The 18,786-nt window shown below is 56.1% G+C and overlaps 1 protein-coding gene across 2 annotated transcripts in view; it reads left to right on the top strand.

Moving 5' to 3' along the window:
• CCDC50 (coiled-coil domain containing 50) overlaps positions 1–18,786 on the top strand; it is a 54,102-nt gene that overhangs the window by 14,556 nt on the left and 20,760 nt on the right. For both annotated transcript variants that reach the window (XM_068145666.1, XM_068145667.1), the window contains exons 2-4: positions 8,829–8,891; positions 11,958–12,081; positions 17,722–17,812. In XM_068145666.1, the coding sequence (XP_068001767.1) occupies positions 8,829–8,891; positions 11,958–12,081; positions 17,722–17,812 (278 nt within the window). The remainder of the gene's footprint in view (positions 1–8,828; positions 8,892–11,957; positions 12,082–17,721; positions 17,813–18,786) is intronic.

Genomic DNA, 18,786 nt, shown 5'->3' with positions numbered 1-18,786 from the left:
CCCTGCTGCTGAAAGTCCCTGTGAGGTCCCAGGTTACTTTCTGATCTGCAGGGATCTTCATAACTCAGCATCTGTTTGAGGCTGCTGGCTTGTCATGAGCTGCACAGAGAATCCTGGGGTGGTCTGAGTTGGAAGGGACCTCCAAAGGTCCAACCCCCTCTGCAGCCAACAGGCACATCCTCACTAGGTCAGGTTGCCCAGAGCCCTGCTGAGCCTCACCTTGAACATTGCCATGCACAGTGGCATTGAGGCTCCCTCAGCAGCTTTGCTGACAACACCAAGCTGTGTGGTGCAGCAGACAGGCTGGAGGGAAGGGATCCATCTGGAGGGACCTTGGCAGGCTGGAGAGGTGAGCCCATGACAGCCTCATGATGCTCAACAAGACCGAGTGCAAGGTCCTGAATCTGGGTTGGGGCAATCCCAGGCACCAATGCAGGCTGGGCAGGGACTGGCTTGAGAGCAGCCCTGAAGCAAAGGCCTTGGGGGTGCTGGGGGAGGAGAAGCTCCAGAGTTCCACTACCCTGATGGCAAAGCTTGCAACCTGCTTTGTCAGCTCTGTAGGCCCTACAAAGTTAGTTGTTGCTTAGGTAATGAAACCTTCTTCTTTGTCTCTTTTGTCCTTGCTCTCCCTGTGTCCTTCAGTTTGGGATTCAGGAGCTGCAGATGCTCTGGAGCTGAGCATGACTCACACCTTCTAGCTGATTGTGTGAATTACCCAGCCTTGGATGCTCAGGGGAAATGCTGGGAGTGGAGGGGGTGGGGAGAAAGAGATGGCTTTAAAAACCTTGAAGGCAATGCTTGGAGCCTGCTTGTGTGGTCCCTGGGTCACTGAGCTGGCTGGTATCCCAGAGGATGTCACATGGGCCATGTGAACCAAGGGGGGCCCTAGGGCTCTCCAGTGGATGTCAGAGTATGGCCCAAGACTTGAGGCAGAAGCATGGGGGGCGTTGTGCTGTGAGCCTTGCTTGTAAAGCCAGTGGAGCTTAACCTCTTAAAGGGCCCCTGTACTCTGCACTGGCTAGGCCTTGAGTCCTGTGTCCAGTTCTGGGCCCCTCAGTGTAAGAAGGACATTGAGATGCTGGAAGGTGTCCAGAGAAGGGCTGGAGAGGCTGAGGGAGCTGGGGTTGCTTAGCCTGGAGAAGAGGAGGCTCAGGAGAGACCTTCTTGCTCTCTACAACTCCCTGAAGGGAGGTTGTAGCCAGGAGGGGGTTGGTCTCTTCTCCCAGGCACCCAGCACCAGAACAAGAGGACACAGTCTCAAGCTGTGCCAGGGGAGGTTTAGGCTGGAGGGGAGGAGAAAGTTCTTCCCAGAGAGAGTCATTGGCCGTTGGGATGTGCTGCCCAGGGAGGTGGTGGAGTCCCCATCCCTGGAGGTGTTCAGAAGAGCACTGGATGTGGCCCTTGGAGCCATGGTTTGGTTGTCAGGAGGTGTGAGGCAGTAGGTTGGACTTGATGCTCTCTGAGGACTTTTCCAGGCTGGTTGTTTCTCTCATTCTCTGCCAGTGCAGCTCTTCCTGTACCTTTTCCCCCACTGCCACATGCCCAAGGGTCACTAGCAGCACCTGAGGCTGCCTTTGCTGCTCTGGGGTGGTTGCTCTCCTCTCTTTGAAGCACTCAGAACTGCTGAGCTGTGGAGCTGGGGCAGAAAGCCCCTGGCAGAACAGGAAAAGGAAATGGCTGTTTATCATGGAGTGGTCTGGGTTGGAAGGGACCTCCAGAGGTCATCTAGTCCAACCCCTCTGCAGCAAGCAGAGGCATCCTGAGCCAGATCAGTGATGTTTAGTGAGGTTTTTGTCAAGCTCTTGCACCTGCAGACAGTCTTCCCTCAGCCATCCAAGCAGGGCTTGCTCCTGTGCTTGCAAGTCTCAGCTTAGGCCTGTTCTGGGGGTGAGCTCCTACCACTGGAGAGCACCTGTGCTGGGAGCTCCCAGAGAGGCTCTCCAGGATCCCCACAACAAGCCAGCTCCCTCTTCCATGCTGCTGCATGAAGTTTGCAGCCCCCCACTGCTGTGCAGGCTGATCCTTCCAGCCCCGCTTCTGCCCTCGTCCTGCCCTGCTGGCACATCTGCTGGGTCTGGCAGCAGCTGGCATCTCTTTTGCTGGCATCTGTGGCAGAAGGACAAATCCCAGGGCTGCTCCCCACTGTGCTGGGGCAGAGTGGCTCAATCAGACTGTGGTAGGCTTGCTAATGCTTTGTGCTTCCCTGAGCTTGCCGACTGAAGCTGCACCCCTGCTGCTTGTTGGACTGTCCCATGGCTCACAGCCAGGGCTGGGGGATGGGAAGTCAAGCTGGTCCACAGCAGGGAATTGTTAATCTGACCTTTAATTTCTTGTTGAGGGATAAGGAAATAACTTGCTTTCCCTTTAAGTCTGAAAGCTCTTGGAGAGGAGGAGTGGTGACTCTCTGCCTTGTCCCTGGGGCCATCCTGTTTCCCCAGGGCATGCAGCAAGGAATGTGCTGGGGCCCTGCTGAGACTGGGCCAAGGGATGAGGTCCAGGTGAGGCTTTGTTTCAGACCCTGGCTGGGTGCTCCACCTCTCCAGTCACTCAAGAGTGGCCTCCTTGGATGCACTGCCTCCAGGGAGGGAGCACTGGTTGCTTTGTCCTCTCTTGCAGCTGCAGTGGTGCTTGACTCATTGCCATGGGTCTAGGCTGGAGGGAGTGCTCTGCCCTTCCATCACCCCCAGACCTGTTGGGGAGTTGCAGGTGTGTATCATGCAGGTGCAGGCCATCTCTTGCCACCTGACAGTGCAGCTTTGGCTTTGCAATGGGATGCTCTCATCTTCCCTTGCACGTGGTGCTCAGGCTGACGAGACTCGGGCACAGCCTGCTCAGATGAGCTGGAGGGGGCCAGCCCTGCCAAGTTCCTGACAAAGGCAAAAGGGCTTCTTGTGCTGTCTGCCCTGGAGCAGCTCCAGCAGCACAAAGCAAGGGCTGTGTGCTCCAGCTGCCCGTTGGTGGCTTCGTGAGAGCAGCTGAATGGGAGCAGAGAAGCAGCCAAGTGGCTTCTGCAGCAGTGCATGAATGAGTCCAAGCCTGTCAGCAAACCCAGGGCTTCCTGCAGCCCTGTCAGCCTCCTCTGCAAGGTGGCTGCTGTGGGATGAGGCTGCTGTGGAGACCAGGCACTGGGTGGCTTCCAGCATGCACATCATTCCCAACTGTCCATCTTGGAATCAGAGAATTGTCAGGGTTGGAAGGGGCCTCAAGGACCCCCCTGCCATGGGCAGGGACACCTCACACCACAGCAGGTTGCTCACAGCCACCTCCAGCCTGGCTGCAAACACCTCCAGGGATGAGGCTTCCACCACCTCCCTGGGCAGCCTGTGCCAGGCTCTCACCACCCTCCTGGGGAAGAACTTCTTCCTCACATCCAATCTGAATCTATTTGTAGTTTTGCTCCATCCCCCCAGTCCTGTCACTCCCTGACACCCTCAAAAGTCCCTCCCCAGCTTTCTTGTAGCCCCCTGCAGATATTGGAAGGCCACAATTAGGTCTGCTGGGAGCCTTCTCCAGAGCAGAGCAGCTCCAGCCCTCTGCTCATCCTCATGGCCTTTCTCTGGACACCTCCCAGCACCTCCAGAGCCTTCTTTTGACAGGGGCTCCAGAGCTGGGCCCAGTGCTCCAGGTGGGCTCTCACCTCTCCCTCTCTCTGCACTGGATCTTGGTGGGATCATAATCACTGTTTTAAGACCCAGCCCCTGGCTCTTCCCAGGGCATTATCCTGGCTTGCTTTGTCCCCATTTGTTTCACTTTGGAGACCTGTGAGCTGCTTCCAGCAGATCTCTGGAGGAGCAGCTGGAAGCAGCAGGCTCCTCAGTACAACCCAGCAGTGTAAGTGCTTGGCCTTTTGGTTTAAGGGATGTGCACTTTCTCCTGCAAGTTGTTAGTGGCCCATCAATCAGAAAGGGTTAAACAATGACTGCTGCATTGCAGGGATGAAGCCCACCACAGGACATGGGCCTTTTGGGGGGGCTGGTGCAAGACTGCCTGGAGCAGAGCAGCAGTGTTCTCCCATGGCCCTCCCACTTCCTTGCCTGTGTGCCAAGCATGTTTCTGTCAACAGAGCTCTTCCCAACCAGAGAAGTGTCTGGTGTAGGTTGAATGGAGTAAAATAACAACAAACTCAGATCCTTCCCTGCTCATGTGCATCTCTGGGGAGGATGGAGCAAGAGCCTGCCAGCATCACCATGACCAGCAGAGTGGAGCTGGAATGTCACAGGATCAGAGCAGGATGTGAAGGAAGGGAGGGAGGGCTGGGATGCAGCTTCCTGAGGATTTCTTACTGCAGTGATCTTTGGGCAAAGACTAGCTCTGAGATGTTCCTCCTTGCCCTGGGCTGCTGCCTTGCCCTGCTAGCAGAGCTGTTCAGGCAGCTGTACAGAGAGCTGTCACAGGGAGAAATGCACTTCCCCCCTCTCCCTTTTGGTAGCTATCAGGAGCAAGCACTGCTGCTTGAATCTGGGGGGGTAACAGCACAGCTCTGGGGTGGGACAGGCTCTTTATGGCTCTGTATTGAGGTGGCTTTGCCTAGGCCTGAATGATAGGGCTCAGACCTTCAAGCTGTACGTGCCCAGGGGAGGCTTGGAAGCAGAAGGTGGCTGTTGCACAGTGGTGCTGGGAAGGTCCTGGCCTGAGCTGGAGCAGGACTCATTCTGCTCAGTGATTTTCACTTGTCATCTCAGTCCCTTCTAAGTAACTGCACTTTCCTAGGCTGCCAGCCTCTTCTGCCAGTTAGTCTCAGCTTCCAGCAGTGGTAATGTCCCTGCTGAGCACCCAGGATTGGTGTGCAGACCAAGGCCATTGCTAAGTCTTGTCTACCATCTTTGGGGTGGAGGTAAAAGGCTGCAGCTGCAGGGAGGAGTGGGCAGGACAGGTGAGCCTGCAGTGATCAGTCACATCCAGTGGAAAGCTGAGGGATTGTGAAGGTCAACCTCTGTTGGGTGCTGGGCTCTGAGGAGGGTTCTGCCCTCAATCCCAAGCCGTGGATTTGGGACTCCAGCTCCTCAGTCTGGTTCCCATCTGCCACTCGGTGTGGTGTGGGGCTCCTGTCACAGCCTCAGTGGTGATGGTGATGTAACTGCCCTCAGGGAGCTGTGTTGGGTGTTGGTTGGTGGGGTTTGTGTGGCTTTCCCTTGGCTGTTATGGTTTCATTACAGTACTTTTGGTCTTCTCCAGACTGTGAATCTCTCTTCCTTATCCCTGTTCCCTTCCTTTGGGAAGGGAGAGGGACTAAGAGAGAGCATCTGTCCTTTGGCTGGTGGCGGGCCCAGCCCTTGAGGCTGATGGAGTACTGGAAACCACAGAAATGTCCTGTCTGTGGGCAGCAGCCCATACAAATGTGTTAATGATCACCAGGCACCTGGGAGCAGTACTGCTCCCTGCAGCCCAGCCGGGGCCTCTCCAGGTCTGGGGCTGAAGCTGAACCAGTTGGAGCAGCTCTGCCACAGGGCCAGGCTGAGGGAGCTGGGGGTGTTCAGCCTGGAGAGGAGAAGGCTCCAGGGAGACCTAATAGCAGCCTGCCAGGACCTGAAAAGGCTGCAAGAAGGGTGGGAAAGTCTGCTTGCAAAGGCCTGCAGGGGCAGGAGCAGGGGCAGTGGCTTTAAGCTGGAGCAGAGCAGATTGAGATGGATGTGAGGAATAAGTTCTTCACTCTGAGGGTGCTGGAGCACTGGCACAGGCTGCCCAGGGAGGTGGTTGTGGCCCCATCCCTGGAGATACTGAAGGTGAGGCTGGAGGGGGCTCTGGGCAGCCTGAGCTAGTTGGGGATGTCCCTGCTGGCTGTGGGGAGGTCAGAGTGGATGGCTCTGGAGGTCCCTTCCAGCCCAGCCCATCCTGATTGCTGTGTTTGCACACAGATGGCCTTCTGGAAGTGCTGCAGTGCTTCAGGGCCCTGTGGTGGGTTGCAGCCTCTTGCCTGCTATAAAAAGTTGCAGTCAAAAGAAAAAAAGAGACAGCCAAACCCCTTAATTGCACCATCCAGGATTATCCAGCTGTAATCTTGGTCCTCATCCCCACCCTGCTGCTGCTTGCTCCCTTCCCTCTAGCCTTGAGGAGCTTTTGTGGTCTGCAAGGCACCCTGCAATGCACAAGTTGTATTGAGTGCAGCAGAGGGAGAAACTCTCTTAGTTCAGAGGAGCCCTGGGACTCCTCCAGGTGTGGTGTGAAGCTGCCTTGGTGTTTCTTTAGCTACACATTATCAGTGGGTCACAAAAGTGGTTGGGGTTGGAGCACCTCTGCTATGAGCTGGGGTTGTTCAGCCTGGAGAGGAGAAGACTCTGGGGGCACCTGATAGAGACCTCCCAATACCTGAGGGGGACTGCAAGAAGGAGGGCAAGGGACTGTTCCCAAAGACCTGTAGTGAGAGGGTGAGGGGCAATAGACTCAGACTAGAGAGGGGTAGGGTTAGGTTGGGTGTTAGGAGGAAGCTCTTTACCATGGTAGTGGAACACTGGAGCAGGTTGCCCAGGGAGGTAGAATGGAACAGAATTAACCAGGCTTCGAGATCATCCAGTGCAAGCTATCACCCAGCACCAGCTGATCAACTAACCATGGCACCAAGGGCCTCAGCCAGTCCCCTCTTAAACACCTGCAGGGATGGGGACTCCACCACCCCCTGGGCAGCACATTCCCATGGCCAATCTCTCTCTCTGTGAAGAATTTCTTCCTGACATCCAGTCTGAACCTCCCCGGCACAGCTTGAGACTGTGTCCTCTTGTTCTTCTGCTGCTTGCCTGGGAGAAGAGACCAACCCCAATCTCCCTTCAGGGAGTTGCAGAGAGCAAGAAGGTCTCCCCTGAGCCTCCTCTTCTCCAGGCTAAGCAGCCCCAGCTCCCTCAGCCTCTCCTCCCAGGGCTGTGCTCCAGACCCCTCCCCAGCCTTGTTGCCCTTCTCTGGACACCTTCCAGTTGAGTAGTTGAGGCCTCATCTCTGGAGGTGTTCCAAGTGAGGCTCAAGAGGGCTGTGGGCAGCCTGATCCAGTGGGGGATGTCCCTGCTGGCTGCAGGGTGGTTGGAGTGGATGACCTTTGGAGGCCCCTTCCAACCCAGAGCACTCGGTGATTCAGAAGGCAGGCTTGTGGGGCTGTGCTTCATGAAGAGCTCCTCATTTCCTTCCATTTCCCAGCATCACCAAGGTTGGCAGAGACCTCAAGGATCATGGAGTCCGACCTGTCCCCACAGCCCCATGGCTAGACCATGGCACCAGGTGCATTTGCCAGCCTCTGCAGTGCTGGATGTGTTCTGCCCTCTCTGGCTCTGAGCCCTCTCACGACTGAGCTGCTCACAGCTTCCCCTGGGGGTTTTGGGGTTACTTTCACTTTCTGCTGTAGATTGCTGCTAAGAGAAACCTTTGTCTTCCCCAGAGGCTTTTGCATGTGGAGTACAGCAGGAGAGATCTGTGCCTCCCTCTGCAGCCTCAGGAGCTCCTTGGAGCTCTCTGCCTCGTGCTGTGTGTTTCAAATGGGAGATCTTCCCCTCTGGCTTCACACAGCTGCTGAGCTTGTCCCACTGAAGGGACACCAAGTGACAGGTGTCTCCAGTGTGAACTGTTCAGCAGCCCTGCCTTCACCTGCCCTTGGAGCAGGGGGTTCCTGTGTGTGGCAGCTCTGTAGAGAGGCCTCACCCTGCAGCGTGGGGCACAGGTCACACTGCCCTTGGCTCGCTGGGGAGCTGATGTGTGGCCAGCAGCGAAGGGCTGAAGCGTGCAGCTTGCCTTTGTCTTGCCCTCTCCTCTTTAACTTGCCTATCACAGCAGGTTAAAAATAAACACTGGTGTTTTTCTGGAGTGTGGGTAGAGCATTCCTTGGAAAGTTCAAGTGGGAAGGTGATAGGCATTGGCAAAGCCCTGCTGCTTGCAGGCTGCTGCTGAAGGGAGCTCGCTCCCCTCTCGCTCAGCTTGTCTCTGGGGCCTCTTCAGAGCCTTCTTAAGAAGCTGTGCTTTTCCCTGCCAGCTTTCCCCTGCAGGGGCTGGTCCCACAGGTGGGGTCTGCTACACATCCAGCACCTGCACTCGGGAAAAGTCAGTGGAGCTTACAAGGGACAGCTGTGAAATGATCCCTGAGCTGGTTCAGTGTCCTGCAGTGAGAGCCAGGGAGCTCAGCCTGCTCAGCTCTGCAGAGGTGGCAATGTGCAGTGTGCCTTTGGGGGGAGAAGTTACTGCTCTTGGGCTCTTCAACGTGGCAAAGAAAGTCACAGTGAGCACAAATGCATGCTGCTGGTTCTGGGTGAACAAAGTCAACATGGAGTCACAGAATCACCAAGGGTGGAAGAGACCTCAGAGATCACCAAGTCCAACCTGGCACCACAGACCCCATGGCTAAACCATGGCACCAAGTGCCACATCCAGTCCCCTCTTGAGCACCTCCAGGGCTGGGGACTCCACCACCTCCCTGGGCAGCACATCCCAATGGCTAACAACTCTCTCTGGGAAGAACTTTCTCCTCACCTCCAGCCTAAACCTCCCCTGGCACAGCTTGAGACTGTGTCCTCTTGTTCTGGTGCTGCTTGCCTGGGAGAAGAGACCAACCCCCTCCTGGCTACAGCCTCCCTTCAGGGAGTTGGAGAGAGCAAGAAGGTCTCCCCTGAGCCTGGGCCTTAAAGACAGTTTAAGGGTGCTCAGAGGGGAGAGTGGAGAAAGCTTTACATGCAAAGAAGTAAGTGCAAAACCAGGCACAAGTGCAAGAGGGAGGGGGAAATCTGACAGCAGTGCAGGCCTTGGGAGGTAGGGAGTGTCTGGAGCCTGCATGTTTGTGCTGACAGCCTCTGTAGCTCTCTTGCTGCCTTGGTTTTGCTCACAGTGCTAACTCCTCTTTCCTTTCTCTCCCTGCTCAGTGTGCCGGGACTTCGCTGTTCTGGAGGATCACACCCTGGCTCACAACTTACAGGAGCAAGAGAGTAAGTAGCAAGGATCTTGGGAACAGAAGGAGGCAGATCTGGCCCAGCACACATCTGGCTTTGTTCAGCTCTCTGAAGCAAATATCCTCTCTGCTTTTATTCACATGAGCCAGCAGTGTGCACTGGCAGCCCAGGATGTGAAGGGCTTGCTGGGCTGCAGCAAGAGAAGTGTGGCCAGCAGGGCAAGGGGAGGGATCCTCCCCCTCTGCTTTGCTCTGGTGGACCCCACCTGGAGCACTGCCTCCAGTTCTGGAGCTTCTGCTCCAGCAAGGATCTGGAGGTGCTGGAAGGTGTCCAGAGAAGGGCCACAAGGAGGAGCAGAGGGCTGGAGCTGCTCTGCTCTGGAGACAGACTGAGGGAGTTGGGGTTGTGCAGTCTGGAGGAGAGAAGGCTCCAAGGAGACCTTACTGTGGCCTTCCAGTGTCTGCAGGGGACTACAAGAAAGCTGGGGAGGGACTTTTGAGGGTGTCAGGGGGGGATAGGACTGGGGGGGGTGGAGCAAAACTAGAAGTGAGAAGATTCAGATTAGACATCAGCAAGAAGTTGTTCCCCATGAGGGTGGTGAGAGCCTGGCACAGGCTGCCCAGGGAGGTGGTGGAAGCCTCCTGCCTGGAGGTGTTTGCAGCCAGGCTGGAGGTGGCTGTGAGCAACCTGCTGTGGTGTGAGGTGTCCCTGCCCATGGCAGGGGGTTGGGACTGGATGTTCCCTGAGGTCCCTTTCTAACCCTGACCAGTCTGTGATTTCATTTGTTCTTTTTAATGGAATATGGATTATTCCTCTTGCTGTCTTCACTGTGCCCCAGGCTGCTCTGCTTGCTGCCTCAGCTCATGTCTAGCCTCGAGACAGCTCATTTCAGGCCTCCATTCTGGGCTCCTTTCAGAGTGGAGTTTCTGCCATTTATGGCAAGGGCATGTAGGAGTGCTCTTGAGGTTCTGGTGCTGTGCAGAGCTGTTAGAAGTGGCTGGCAATTCTGGAAGCTTCAAGCTGTATAGGCTGAGTGGAGGTGTAACCAGCAGAGGTCTCTTGGTGTGCTTGTCTCAGAATTACTAGCACCTGCCCTTTGAAAGGAGGCTTCCACTTAGGACCTGTGGAGGTGGGGCAGCTGTGTGCTACAAGGCTCACAGGATGTCAGGGGTTGGAAGGGACCTCTGGAGATCTTCCAGTCCAACCCCCCTGGCAGAGCAGGACCATGGAATCCAGCACAGGTCACACAGAACACATCCAGACAGGGCTGGAAAGGCTCCAGAGAAGGAGACTCCACAACCTCTCTGGGCAGCCTGCTCCAGGGCTCTGGGATGCTCACAGGGTCCTCATGTTGAGGTGGAACCTCCTGTGCTGCAGTTTCCATGCACTGCCCCTTGTCCTCTCAGAGGCACAAGTGAGCAGAGTCCCTTCCTATCCACCCCCCAGCCCTCTGGTATTTATAGACAGTTGTTAGATCTCCTCTCCAGACTGCACAGCCCCAGGGCTCTCAGCCTCTCCTCTAAAGGCAGTGCTCTAGTTCCTTCAGCATCCTTGTAGCCCTCCCTTGGAGTCTCCAGCAGATCCCTGTCCCTCCTGAGCTGGGGAGCCCAGAGCTGGATGCAGTATTCTAGGTGGGGCCTCACTAGGGCAGAGCAGAGGAGGAGGAGAGCCTCCCTGGACCCACTCTCTGAATGCAGCCCAGGATACCTCTTGGCCTTCTTGGCCCCCAGGGCACATTGCTGTCCCATGCAGAACCTGCTGGCCCCCAGCACTCCCAGCTCCTTCTCTAGAGGGCTGCACTCCAGCAGATCCCCTCCCAGCCTGTGCTGCTGCAGTTTGTTCTTCCTTCCCAGGTGCAGGACTCTGCCCTTGCCCTTGTTGACCCTCATGAGGTTCCTCTCTGCCCAGCTCTCAGCCTGCCCAAGTCTCTGGATGGCCTCCCAGCCTTCAGGGGTCCCAGCCAAGCCTCCCAGTTTGGTATTGCCAGCAAACCTGCTGTGCAGACTCTGTCTGTCCCCTCATCAGTGTCATTGGTGAAGATGTTGAACAGGGCTGGCCCCAGCACTGATCCCTGGGGGACCCCACTGGTTGCAGGTCTCCAGCTGGACTTGGCACCACTGACCCTTTGCACTGCTGACACAGCAGTTCCTAATCCATCTCACTGGGGGTTTTCTATCCCACACCTCCTGAGCTTGCTCACAGGGATCTTACAGGAGAAGGGTCAGAAAAAGCCTTGCTGAGGTCAAGGCAGACTCCACCCACTGGTCTCCCTGCACCCACCCAGTCAGCTGTGGCATCACAGAATGCTCTCATTAGGGAGAGGAAGTCCAGCCAGGAGCTCCCCAGGGACTGGTGACTGCTAATCAATTAATCTTCTTCCTTTTGCATGCTTCTCTGTTACTTTGTTTGCATTGCAGTTTCAGGTGCAGTGGCCAATCCAACCTGCTTTGCTGGGTGCCCAGACCATAGGTGTCAAGCAGTGCTAGGTGCCAACACTGCCAGCTGCAGCACCACGCTTGCAGCCTGGGCTGGAGCTGTGCCCTCGCTGCTGGGCCCTGAGAGCACTGCATTAAAGAGGGCTCTCAGTTGCAGCTCATGGAGCTGCCTTTTCCTGCAGGCACTCTCCATGCATGGTAAAGGACTTGCTGTAGTACTCAGTGTCTAACTATGAAGGTAGGGAGGTGTTGAGGGTGAGAGGAATTCCCTCCTCTGGATGGCCTTGAGAACACATGAGGGGAGCAGCCATCAGACGTGGTTTAGGTTCAGCTCATGCTTCCTGGCCTCTGGTGGTCCCTTCCAGACCCAATGTATTAATCTGGGGTAATTTCCAGTGGCCAGCAAAGGAAGTGCAGAGCCTGAGACCTGTGTGTGGTTGTGATGTGCAGCTCTTGTGCTGGGAGCAGGCTCATGCACACAGCCCCCACCCCCTCAGGGCAGGCTCAAGCTGCTAGCATCACTTCACTTCACAACTTCCCCACCTTTAGAGATATTACATACTGTCTCCCTGCCAAGAACTGGCCTGGAATCTCCCTCCCACTTGGTTGTTTTTATCTTGCTTACACCACAGAGTTGTGATCTGGGTTCTCTTATCTCTGTCCCCAGTTGAGCACCACTTGGCAACCAACGTTCAGCGCAGTCGTCTGGTGCAGCATGACCTGAAGGTGGCCAAGAAGCTGCAAGAGGAGGAGGATCTGAAAGCACGTGCTCAGAAACACCAGAAGGACTTGTGAGTTTGGCTTAGCTGTGGAGATGCCAGCTGGGTTTGGTCAGAGCACTGAAGCCAGCTGCCTTGCCTTGGTTGACTGGGGGGTTCAGGCCCATCAGCCTTTTGCTCCTGCTTCCTTTCTCCTCTGGGCTCTCTGTTACCATATGTCAAGGGTTAGGGCTGGGCTGGCCCCTAGACAAATGACAGATGTTCTCTCTTGACTCCCCTCTCTTCCCAAGGTGAAGAGGAAGGGGTGAGATGTCATCCAGAGGGACCTGAACAAGCTGCAGAGGTGGTGCCCAGGGGAACCTCATGAGGTTCAGTAAGAGCAAGTGCAGGGCTCTGCACCTGGGCCAGAACAATCCTCACTATCAGTACAGCCTGGGGGAGGAGGTGATAGAAAGCAGCCCTGAGGAAAAGGACTTGGGGGTGCTGCTGGGGGAGCAGCTGGGCAGGAGCAGGCAGTGTGAGACTGCAGCACAGAAGGCCAAGGGCAGCCTGGGCTGCATCCAAAGCAGTGCTGCCAGGGATCCAGAGCTGATTCTGACTCTGCTCTGGTGAGACCTCACCTGCAGCACTGCCTCCAGCTCTGGAGCCCTCTATACAGGGAGGACTTGGAGCTGATGGAGAGAGTCCTGAGGAGGCCATGAAAATGCTCATGGGGCTGGAGCAGTTCTGCTATGGGGAGAGGCTGAGGCAGCTGGGGGTGTCCAGCCTGGAGGAGAGGAGGCTCAGGGGAGACCTTCTTGCTCTCTACAACTCCCTGCAGGGAGGTTGTAGCCAGGTGGGGGTTGGTCTCTTCTCCCAGGCAGCCAGCACCAGAACAAGAGGACACAGTCTAAAGCTGTGCCAGGGGAGGTTTAGGCTGATGGTAGGAAGAAGTTCTTCACAGGCAGATTAGCCACTGGGATGTGCTGCCCAGGGAGGTGGTGGAGTCTCCATCCCTGGAGGTGTTTAGGAAGAGTGGATGAGCACTGGCTTCTGCAGGAGCTGTGGGAGGATGTGTAGTGAATGATGCAGTTTGCACTGCAGGGTCCCTCAAGCACCACACATGACAGCTGCCACTGTGGCTCTCTGTGAGCTGTGGCTCCAGGGTTGTGGAGGTGTTGCAGAAGTGCAGCAGGGCAGTGCAGGGCTGAACAACCTGTGCTGCCCACTCCAGATGTGGCACTGGTGGTTTGCTTTGGGTTGAGGCTCTTGTGGGTGCTGTTAGTTCCCTCCAGCTTAGTCTTTTGCAATGCACAAGAGACAGTAACAGTCAGGTGGTGTGACAGGGCTCAGATCCCAGTGATGAGACAGCAGGTTGGGGCTCCCTGCAGCTGCAAGTCCTGCAGGACAGAATGCATCTCCCAGCAGCTGGTTTCCTGCTCTGTGGTGCCACCCAGCCAGTGCAGCCTGCTGGGGATCACAGACCCTGGGTGGCTCATCTGGCAGAGGCAGCAGTGGAGGAGAGCAGCTCTGGTTTGCAGATGTGTGAGATGAGGACTGGCTTCAAAGGAGCTGCTCCTAAAGGATTTGAAGCTGTGTGTGACAAACTGCCTCCCTCTGCAGTGCTCCCAGCATGTGCTGGCAGCCCTGGGTTGGATCCATGTGTCTCTGAGCAGTCTGCTTTCCCTCAGTGCCTCCATAGCCAATTAGAGATGTGAGCATCTCAGTGGCAACAGACAAATCCATTTTGCATGGTTCTGGCTTTTGGGGGTGGCTTGCTGGGAGCTGGAAACAGTCTGCTTGTTGTGGGACTCTGTGAAATGGGATTGGTGACTTTGTGAGCCCAGTTCCAGGCTGAGCTGCTGATGCAAAATGCTGTGCCAGAAGCACTGCTGCTCCTGAAAGAGGGAGGGAAGCTGGACACATCCTTTTGTGACTGGATCATTTTAGTCACAGAACCACAGAATGGTAGGGATTGGAAAGGACCTCCAGAGACCATGGGGCCCACCCCCCCTGCCAGAGCAGCACCATCTAGGGCAGGCCATGCAGAACATGTCCTAATGGTGGCCTTCCAGTGTCTGCAGGGGGCTCCAGGAAGGCTGGGGAGGGACTGCTCAGGATCTCAGGCAGTGATAGGACTAGGGGGAATGGAATGAAGCTGGAGGTGGGGAGATTCAGGCTGGAGGGGAGGAGGAAGTTCTTCCCCATGAGAGTGGTGAAGCCCTGGAATGGGTTGTCCAGGGAGGTGGTTGGGGCCCTGTCCCTGGAGGTGTTTAAGGCCAGGCTGGATGAGGCTGTGGGCAGCCTGATCTAGTGTGGGGTGTCCCTGCCCATGGCAGGGGGGTTGGAACTGGCTGATCCTTGAGGCCCCTCCCAACCCTGACAAATCTGATTCTGTGATTTCAAAGCATCTTTTACCCCTGCAGCCTGCACACTGCCAAGCAGGGCAGCAGAGTTCTGTAACCTCTGTTCTTAAGCTCAGTCTAGTTGGGAAAGCATCTCCTGTTGGTTAACTGCTGAGGCCTCAGTGTTGAATTGCCCCTGAGCAGTAACCCCCACATCTAATCCTGTGGTGCTGTTGAGTGGTTCTTAGGCACTGACCTGACATGCTCCATGCTGCCCTGTGGATCCTGTCTGTTGGCAGGAGCATTGCTCAGCCTGGAGGAGAGAAGGCTCCCAGGAGACCTTACTGTGGCCTTTCAGGATCTGAAAGGGGCTACAGGAAAGCTGGGGAGGGACTTGTGAGGGTGTCAGGGAGGGATAGGACTGGGGGAATGGAGCAGGACTGGAAGTGGGGAGATTGAGATTGGCTGTGAGGAAGAAGTTGTTGCCCATGAGGGTGGTGAGAGCCTGGCACAGGTTGCCCAGGGAGGTGGTGGCAGCCTCCTGCCTGGAGGTGTTTGCAGCCAGGCTGGATGTGGCTGTGAGCAACCTGCTGTGGTGTGAGGTGTCCCTGCCCATGGCAGGGGGTTGGAGCTGGCTGAGCCTTGAGGTCCCCTCCAGCCCTGACAGCTCTGTGATTGCTGCTTTTGCCTCCCTGCTGGTGTGCTGGGCATGGGGCAGCAGTGACCTTGCTGCTTGGGCTCTGAAGGATGGGGAGCTGCTGCTGTGCCCTGCTGGTCTGCAGGAAGATGTATTTTAAGCATTTAGCCAGCCTGTTGGTGCTGATGAACTTGGCACCTTCCCTCTGTCCACAGGTGCTGGGGGAACTGGAGATGTGTGATGCCTTGATATGTCTGACCTTTAGCTGATGTTCTACCTGCAGTTGTGTCCTCTCAGGCTGAGGTCATAAGAGATCCACTCCCTCAGGCCCCCTGACAGCCTGCTCCCCAGGATCTGCAGCTGTTGTTTGCCTGGGGGCTGGTGTGCCCTGCTGGTGCCAGGGTTGCAAAGGTCCTTTTCTGTAGGCCAGGTTCCAGAGCTAGCTGTGCTGCTGCCTGAGCTCATCTCCCTTGGAACACTCTCTCTGTGGACTCCAGTGAAACCAGCAGAGCCTCACTGCCAGGTTTCCTTACCTGGCTGAAAGAAACTGATGTTTGACTTGTTGGTAGCTCAGCCCTGCAAACACTGACATCCCTGAGTGCCTTCCAGGCTGTCTCTCCAGGTGTCAGTTGATGGAGAGTGTTTGCAGGCCTGGTGGGCTGGGGAAGGGAAGGAACTGTCCTGTTGTGGCACTGCCTTGGGGAGGGGTGTACAAATGACATGGAGTGCCCAAGGGCAGGGTTTGACAGCAACAAAGAGCTTCCTTGCTGCTGCTTCTTCCCCCTCCCTCCCTGTGACAGATTGGTTCCTTCTTGATGGCATTTGTCTTCTAAGCCTCTCCCTTTGGTGGTGGCCCTCCTCACCCTAAGCCATATATCCACTCTGTCCATTTCTCTCATTCTTCTTTGCTTTCTGTAGAGAAGAGAATTAACCAGGCTGGAAAAGACCTTGGAGGTCATTGAGCCCAACCTACCACCCAGCACCAGCTGATCAGCTGAACCATGGCACCAAGGGCCTCAGCCAGTCCCCTCTTGAACACCTCCAGGGATGGGGACTGCACCACCTCCCTGGGCAGCACATCCCAGTGGCCAATCTCTCTTGCTGTGAAGAATTTCTTCCTCACCTCCAGCCTAAACCTCCCCTGGCACAGCTTGAGACTGTGTCCTCTTGTTCTGGTGCTGGGTGCCTGGGAGAAGAGACCAACCCCCTCCTGGCTACAACCACCCTTCAGGTAGTTGGGAGAGAGCAGTAAGGTGTTGGTGGATTTGCTCCTTTCTTTTTTCCCTCTCTATTGGGAAGGAGGAGGGGGAGCAGGGGAAGGGATTCTCAGCCTTGCCCCCATCTGAGCTCCTAAGTCCCAGTTAAGGCTCAAACCACCACACACCTTGAGTCCTGTGTCCAGCTCTGGGCTCCTCAGGTTAGGAAAGATGCTGAGCTGCTGGAAGGTGTCCAGAGAAGGGCAACAAAGCTGGGGAGGGGTCTGGAGCACAGCCCTGTGAGGAGAGGCTGAGGGAGCTGGGGTTGCTTAGCCTGGAGAAGAGGAGGCTCAGGGGAGACCTTCTTGCTCTCTGCAACTACCTGAAGGGAGGTTGTAGCTAGGAGGGGGTTGGTCTCTTCTCCCAGGCAGCCAGCACCAGAACAAGAGGACACAGTCTCAAGCTGTGCCAGGGGAGGTTCAGACTGGATGTTAGGAAGAAACTCTTCACAGAGAGAGTGAGTTGTCACTGGAATGTGCTGCCTGGGGAGGTGGTGGAGTCACCATCCTTGGAGGTGTTTAGGAAGAGCCTGGCTGAGGCCCTTGGTGCCATGGTTGAGGTGCTTAGATGGTGCTGGGTGCTAGGTTGGACTCAATGACCTTGAAGATCTTTTCCAGCCTGGTTAGTTCTGTATAATATTTCTTCTCCAGTCCCCCACTTCCTTTCTGGGTTGCCCTGAGGAGCCCCTGGCCATAGTTCCAGCCTGCTTGCTGGGCAGCAGGGCCTGTGGCTGAGTGCAGCACAATTCTTGCAGGTGCCTTCTGTATGGCATTCCTGAAGTGGGCCCTTCCAGCCTGTCTGCACAGCTGAAACCCTCAGTCTGTGTCTCAGTTACTCTGCTAATTGAGTAGCCTCTCTGTCTGTCTGTCCCCAGGGACCACAGTACTGGCCTGGGCTGGCTGCTGCAGGGGTGTTTGCTGCTCCCTCACCATCCCTCCTTTTGCTGTGCATTGCCCAGCTGCCTCCTGCTGCTGATCTGCTCTTCTGGCTTGGCCCCCTCACTGTTATTTCTCACTTCTTGTTGAGCTGCCCCCTCCAGCTTCCTCCTGGCCTGCATGCTGTGCTTTGCTGTCAGCATCTCTGCCCTTTCTGCTCTCTGGCTTTCACCTGAAGCCCACTTCCCAGAGATGCCTGCAGTAAGTGTTCCTCTGAGCCCCTGCTGTGGCTCCACGTGTGCCAGAGCTCCCCAGAAGAATCTGACTGTACAGACTCTTGTGCACTGCCTTGGCTTGCCCCAGCCTGAGTCCTCCTTTCTTAGCAAGCTGCCTATGAATCTGTTCTCTGAATGCTTTGGGAGCTATTTGCTAGAGCTGGTCAGCAGTGGGTACAGAGAGTTCTGTCCCTGCTGTGAGGATTCATAGGCTCTGAACCACCACCACCAAGTGATAACTTCTGTGTGTGGCAGCTGCTTTTTCAGCTCTCTTTGTCCCTCTCTGCAGGCTGAGTGATGCCTTTGACTGGGGCTGCCTATAGTCTTTGTCTCCTTGCCTTCCAGGGAGCGCCAGGACTGCGAGATGGCTCAGGAAATCCAAGTGAGGCTGGTGTTTGAAGCGGAGCAGCGCCGCAGGCAGGAGGAGAAGGACGAGGTAACCTTTAGAGCTGCAGGGGTGGCAGGGCTATTTGTGTCAGCCCTTTCAGGGCAGGCATTTCTTGGTCATTAGCCACAGGGGTTGGCTTGCCTGTGGTGTCAGACCTCGTCCTCAGAGACCCTGGTATGCTCAGAGATGTTGGGGGTCCTGTTACAGGAATAGGATACAGTCCTCAAGCCCAAGGTGCAAGGCTTGCCGATGCCAGTGGCCTTGCTGATGCAGGGGGCAGGTGGTGAGTGGGCTTACCCAGAATCAGAGAAGATAGCCAGCTGGGAGAGACTTCCAAGCTCATCCAGTCAGCCTTCAAGCCAGCACTGAAGGGTCAGCACCAAACCACGTCCCTAAGTGCCAGGATCACAGGCTGCTTAAACACCTGCAGGGTTGGTGACCCCAGCACTGCCCTGGGCAGCCCATTCCAGTGCCTGAGAGCCCTTCCAGGGAAGGAGCATTTCCTAGCATCCAGCCTCCACCTCCCCAGGTGCAGCATGTGGCTGTTTCCTGGAAGAGCCTGAGAGAAGCAGGAAGCTCTTTGTGTGAGACCTCATTCTCCTCAAGCACCAAGGCCAGGCACATGCTGGAAGGCTGCCCAGGGAGGGGTGGAAGCTCTTCCAAGAGGAGCTCATGGCAGTGAAGGTGGAAGGAAGGCTCAAGGATTTGTGCTGCAGGTGTGAAACCTCTGTCTCATTCCTACCAGGAGGGTGAAGGGGATACAAAGCTACTCATGTTGGCTGTGGGAGCTGCACCTTCCCTTCCTGCTTTAGGCAGGGGGCTACTGGCACGTCAGCAGCCTGACAGCAGGGCCCTGCAACCTGTCAAACCACTCTGCTGACCATCTCCTGCTGTTGGGGCACTCTTCAGATGGATGTGGCTCAAAGCAAGGAGTTCTAAATCCTCTTTCTCTTCCTGCTGCTCCCTGTGTGTAACTGGGCTGAGTTAAGCTCAGCTGGGCACCAGGGTGGGCATTAGCAGCT

Source organism: Melanerpes formicivorus, unplaced genomic scaffold (assembly GCF_026170545.1).
Source record: "Melanerpes formicivorus ecotype bairdi unplaced genomic scaffold, bMelFor1.0.p_v2 SCAF_12, whole genome shotgun sequence".
NCBI classification, from domain to species: domain Eukaryota; kingdom Metazoa; phylum Chordata; class Aves; order Piciformes; family Picidae; genus Melanerpes; species Melanerpes formicivorus.
Note: the sequence above shows the minus strand (reverse complement) of the source record. Positions and strands in the feature narration are given on the sequence as shown.